Consider the following 5,559-nt stretch of genomic DNA (forward strand, 5'->3'; position numbering starts at 1 on the left):
CACTTAGACGAGTAGTTACTTTAGACGAGTAGTAGACTTACACCCTGGGCCTGATGGAGTGATTCGAGTAGCTACTTTAAAAACTAGAGATCACATAATTAAGAGACCTTTAGTTAAATTGTGCCCTCTGCCAACCGAATAACAATCTTCTTAACAATCGTAGTTTAGTTTTTTAATTTTAAGATTCAACTTCGTGACACATGTGGTGAATTTCATGCGTTTCGAGCGTTGTTTGACACGGGTAGTCAAAATAATTTTCTGACAGCACACGCTGCTAAGCGACTTGGGCTCAAGCCTAGAGCCGTCTGCGCCGAGGTACATGGCTTGGGGGGTGCTCCTGCCTCAGTCAATGGCGTCGTGACATGCGACCTCGGCACTAATGACAACGTTAAATTTCATCTCCAGATGCTCGTCATACCGAACATCTGCGGAGATCAACCCATCGCAAGACTCAATACGGATGGATGGAATTATGTCAAGACATTACCGTTAGCAGATCCTGGTTTTGACATCCCTGGTCCGATCGACGTCTTGTTAAATGCTGACGTTTTCGCTGAATCGTTGCTCGAGCAGCGTTTGAAGGGTAATGGGTCTCGACCGCAAGCACTGAATTCAGTTTTCGGATGGCTTCTCCTAGGGAAGTCGCGACTCGCATCCTCTCCTTCATGTTTGATGGGATTAGCACCTCCTAGCATGGACGAGAGCTCAAATAAAATAGTTCAGCGTTTCTGGGAAATCGATAACGTTCCACAATCTTCTCGATTAACCCCAGATGAGCAAGTTTGTGAAAATATTTTCACTCATGACCACTACCGTGACGAGACCGGAAGGTATCATGTCGTTCTTCCTTTCAAGAACAACTCGGAGCCGCTTTTTGAAGGCTCTCGAGCGATAGCCTTATGGCGCTTCCATGGCATTGAGAAGCGGTTGTCTTGTGATCAATCGTTAAAATAACAGTACACCGATTTCATGACTGACTACATCGAAAGTGGTCACATGACTCTGGTACCTGCTAAGCACATGGGCTTAGGCAAGTACTACATACCGCACCACTGCGTCTTGCGTCCCGACAGCTCTACGACGAAACTCCGCGTGGTGTTCGATGCCTCGGCTAAGGACGCGAATTCAAAATCGCTTAACGATTCGCAACTTGTTGGTCCAAAGTTGCAATCCAACATCGTGGAGATTCTTCTCCATTACCGGGAACACAAAGTCGTCTTTATGGCGGATGTGCGCCAAATGTACCGCCAAATTAACGTAGCTCCTCATCACCGTGAGTACCAGCGCATTTTCTGGCGGGCTCACCCAGATGAGCCTCTCCAAGAATACGTTTTAAATACCTACCTACGGAGTATCTTCTTCCCCGTTTCTGGCATGTCGCACCATCCAGCAGCTGGCCAATGACGAGGGTCATCATTACCCTAAGGCCAAAGCCGTTTTAACTTCCGATCTTTATATCGATGACATCGTCACCGGAAGTTCAACGATGGAGGATGCCTGCGATATCAAATCGCAAGTCATCGCTCTTCTCACTCGCGGGTGCTTTGTGCTACGCAAATGGGTGAGCAATCGACCTGAGCTTCTAAGTGACCTTCCCTCAGAAGCGTGTCTTTCGGAAGCTATTACTTTTAACCAAGCCGAAGACACAACCGTGAAAGTTCTTGGGCTGAAATGGGAGCCTGGCTCAGACTCATTTGTTTTTAACGTCCAACCGTCAAATCAACCTTGTACCAAGCGAACGATTCTGAGTGAGGTAGCCAGGGTCTTCGATCCTTTGGGATTTCTGTCGCCTCTAATAATTCAAGCCAAGTGCTTAATCCAAAAACTTTGGATCCTCGGCGTTTCGTGGGATGATACTCCCCCATCGGAAATTGTTGCACAATGGAACAACTTTTCTCAACAACTTCCACAAATCAGAGAACTTAAGGTTCCTCGCGGGTTCGTTATCGAAGGCGCTCGATCGTATCAGCTGCATGGGTTCTGTGACAGCTCTGAACTTGCGTACGGCGCCGTCATTTATCTACGTGTCACCAAATCTGACGGTTCCGTTCGCCTCTTCCTTGTTTGTGCGCGAGTTCGCGTCGCGCCTTTGAAGAGGCAGTCGCTGCCACGGCTGGAACTGTGTGCTGCGGTTTTACTTGCTGACCTTATGAAATTCGACATTGCGGATTCCCATCCACAACACTTATCTGTGGAGCGATTCCACCGTAACTTTAGCCTGGCTGCGGTCCCCTTCTTCACGATGGGTAACTTTTGTCGCAAATCGCGTCAGTCACATCCAGGACACAGTTCCTACCGAATGTTGGAGGCATGTGCCCTCTGCAACCAATCCAGCTGACATTTGCTCTCGAGGACAGCTGCCAACGGAACTATTAACCAACACGCTATGGTGGGCGGGCCCCGAGTGGCTCTCTCAACCGCAGTCTGAATGGCCAACAGACATATCTAAATGTCAGATGCAGGAGGACGTTGTAATTCCCGAGCAACGTAGTACCGTTCTCATCGCTAATAAAACCGAGACCACTTCGAAAACGTTCATAATTGATCACCTGTTCGAGAAGTATTCATCCCTGGATAAAATTTGTCGGATCTTAGCGTATATCCGTAGATTTCGCGTTAACTCGTGCGTTGATGGTCCACGACCTGAGAGTCTTGTCGTGACGGACGTTGAATATCATCGTGCTCTCCTGATGATCGTCAAACATTTCCAGAACCGTTTTTTCTTTGACGTTATATCAAATCTGAGGTTGCGAAAACAATTGCCTCGCAACTTCCGTAAGCTAAATCCTTTCCTGGATGATCAAGGTATTCTCAGGGTGGGCGGACGGCTGGCTCGCTCTGGTCTTGAATTCGAACTCAAGCACCTGGCATTGCTGCCCAGGAAATGTGTGCTCACCACAGCAGTAATCGAATCCATTCATCGGAAGAATCTTCATCCCGGTCTGAACACCACGCACTACCTGATCTTACAGCAGTTCTGGATTCTGGCGGCTAAGCGTGCCGTGCGTCAACACCTCTCGAAGTGTATCCGATGCTATCGTCTCCGTCCTCAACCATTGCAACCGTTTATGAGCGACCTTCCCGCCTTCCGCGTCAACCAGGCAAAAGCGTTCTCTCAAGTTGGGGTGGATTTTGCGGGTCCCTTCCGGATCAAACTGGGTATCCATCGCGGTGCTAAAATCGATAAGGCTTACTTATGTTTATTCGTCTGTCTGAGCACCAAAGCTGTACACCTTGAAGTAGTATCCACTTTATCGACTGACGGTTTCATCGCTGCGTTGCGTCATTTTGTCTCCCGTCGGGGCCGTTGTAACGTCATACATTCAGATTGCGGCACAAACTTCGTCGGTGCAGCCTCGCAACTCGCATCATGCATGGAGCAAGCAACGAACTCAGAACGGATTGCATTTAAGCGTAACCCCCCATCTTCTCCACACTTCGGTGGAGTATGGGAAATTCAAGTGAAAGCCGCGAAAAGTCATTTATATAGGATTGTTGGTGATCAAACTCTAACCTTCGAGGAGCTTACCACGCTCTTCACTCAAATCGAATCAATTTTAAACTCTAGACCCCTGTGCCCCTTAAGCTCTGACCCTAACGACTTGAACGTTCTTACACCTGGTCATTTCTTGACGCTGGAACCTCTTACGGCGGTTCCTGATCCAGATTACTCTAATGTTAATCTTAATCGTCTAAGCCGATGGCAACTGATTCAATCGTTCCAACAGCAATTTTGGAGACGTTGGAAACACGAATATCTACACGCGTTAACTCAGCGGGCAAAATGGACTAAAGACTCAAAACAATTAACCGTAAATTCGATCGTGCTTATTAAGGACGATAATCGACCTCCACTCCAATGGGCATTAGGACGAGTAGTCTCCTTACACCCTGGGCCTGATGGAGTGATTCGAGTAGCTACTTTAAAAACTAGAGATCACATAATTAAGAGACCTTTAGTTAAATTGTGCCCTCTGCCAACCGAATAACAATCTTCTTAACAATCGTAGTTTAGTTTCTTAATTTTAAGATTAGTATCGTAAGTCAAACGTAGTTTAATTTATCACCTTTTTTCTATCAAATTTCGGGAAAATCCCATTGGTATTTTGGTGGGCGGAATGTTCCGTTTTTAACGTTCAAATGTTTATAATTTTTAAATTTCCGTGCGCTCGTTTACTTAACCAATAAAATGTCGTAATTTCATTTTAAACGGTACACGCTTGTTATTTGACCGATGAGAGCGCCCGGATCACCGGCGCGCATGCGCAAGCCAACCTCCCAAAGAAAGCAGCGCCCGCGGCGGCCAAGAACAAGAACAGCTGTCGTCTAACCGTACGCGTCGATTGCTTCCGTTGAAACCAAAAAGCTTCACTGTTCCGAATATACTGCATCTTGCGAAAGTTTGTGTGTGGCATGATTTGTGGACGATTAATGCAGAAAACCGTGGCTGGCCAGCATAGATCCTTTTAGTCGCAACAAAGCTAACGAGAACCACTCCGTCTTCCGTTCCTGCTGAGCAAGGTGAGTTGTGCTTGTGCATATCTCTTGGTCTATATTCAAAGCGTGTACCGTTAATTACCGGCGAGTATATATTCATACTCGATCCAGACTGTACGCTAGTGACATTGCATCATTATCAACGAACCGTGCTCATTTGCGTACAGATACAATAGCATTATTTAAGCAAATATTTACAAATTAAACATATACAATTTATATATACCTAATTATTTTGTGTGTTTTCAGGTAATAGTACAGGTTTAATGCAGAAAATGGCTGGCCATTTTGAAAAACTTTACAGTTACAGCATCTGAAAACACCGTCTTAACACTGGTGATTGATCCAAAGTTAACTTTCGTTTAGGCAATCATTGGAGGCTTGTCTTTACCATTATCACGAATAAAGAAAAACAATAAGTCTAAATTCAATATATGATACGATGGGAATAACGTATTGAACTTAAGCTGAGATCATCACACTAAGGAGCACCACATCAAGGAGCCAATTCCAATGATACATTTTGACGTCTGTAACAATCTAACAGGTTCGCCAAGTTCAGAACACCCACTTCGAGTGCCTACTTCGCGTATCAAACCAGAGACGTTCGTACAGTACTCTTACTGCTCACCACTGGACTACACGTCTTGTTTAGCTATCTTCCAAATTAAGATTAACTAAATAAGTTCGAAGTTCGAGTTTCGAAAAAGAAGCCAAGATGGCGACTAGTATTTTGGAGTTCGCGTAGTACCTACTCCCACTACAACCACAAGTCGGCATGGGTGTATTTATCTAGGACCAAAAGTGCCATGGCCCAGAGCGGCCTTATATTAGGGAAGGCGCAAGCTGAGCACGAGGAGCGCAAGTCGAGCATACGTACGAAGGATGTAAAAATAATAGATTTTTCCTAGAACCGATACTTAAATGTATATCGAATAGGTCCTAAATAAAGGTCAGCAGAAAAATTTTCACAATAAATCGACGATTTTATCAATCGATAATTTTCCCGAAATCTCGTATACCGAATACTTTTGTCCTTTTCCTTTGTTTTAGGGAAAGGCA

General features: G+C 45.5%; 2 protein-coding genes across 2 annotated transcripts; both read left to right on the forward strand.

Moving 5' to 3' along the window:
• Positions 1 to 405: 405 nt before the first annotated feature.
• Positions 406 to 954, forward strand: LOC123667714. Its single transcript, XM_045601554.1, has one exon. It carries the CDS (start codon positions 406 to 408, stop codon positions 952 to 954), a length of 549 nt encoding a protein of 182 aa, XP_045457510.1.
• A 15-nt stretch (positions 955 to 969) lies between these two features.
• Positions 970 to 3,989, forward strand: LOC123667716. The gene is made up of 3 exons (XM_045601555.1): positions 970 to 1,230; positions 1,391 to 1,938; positions 2,273 to 3,989. The coding sequence occupies exons 1-3, from the start codon at positions 970 to 972 to the stop codon at positions 3,987 to 3,989; spliced, it is 2,526 nt and encodes an 841-aa protein (XP_045457511.1).
• The last annotated feature ends 1,570 nt before the right edge of the window (positions 3,990 to 5,559 follow it).

This window comes from Melitaea cinxia, chromosome 29 (assembly GCF_905220565.1).
Source record: "Melitaea cinxia chromosome 29, ilMelCinx1.1, whole genome shotgun sequence".
Taxonomy (NCBI): domain Eukaryota; kingdom Metazoa; phylum Arthropoda; class Insecta; order Lepidoptera; family Nymphalidae; genus Melitaea; species Melitaea cinxia.

What these genes read in the sequence shown, in the direction of transcription:
- LOC123667714 (XM_045601554.1), top strand. Translation starts at nt 406, where the DNA reads ATGCTCGTCATACCGAACATCTGCGGAGATCAACCCATCGCAAGACTC.
- LOC123667716 (XM_045601555.1), top strand. Translation starts at nt 970, where the DNA reads ATGACTGACTACATCGAAAGTGGTCACATGACTCTGGTACCTGCTAAG. An exon ending in AAGTCGTCTTTATGGCGGAT is followed by an intron (nt 1,231 to 1,390) that starts GTGCGCCAAATG and finishes CGCACCATCCAG; the next exon opens with CAGCTGGCCAATGACGAGGG. An exon ending in GAACTTAAGGTTCCTCGCGG is followed by an intron (nt 1,939 to 2,272) that starts GTTCGTTATCGA and finishes AAATCGCGTCAG; the next exon opens with TCACATCCAGGACACAGTTC.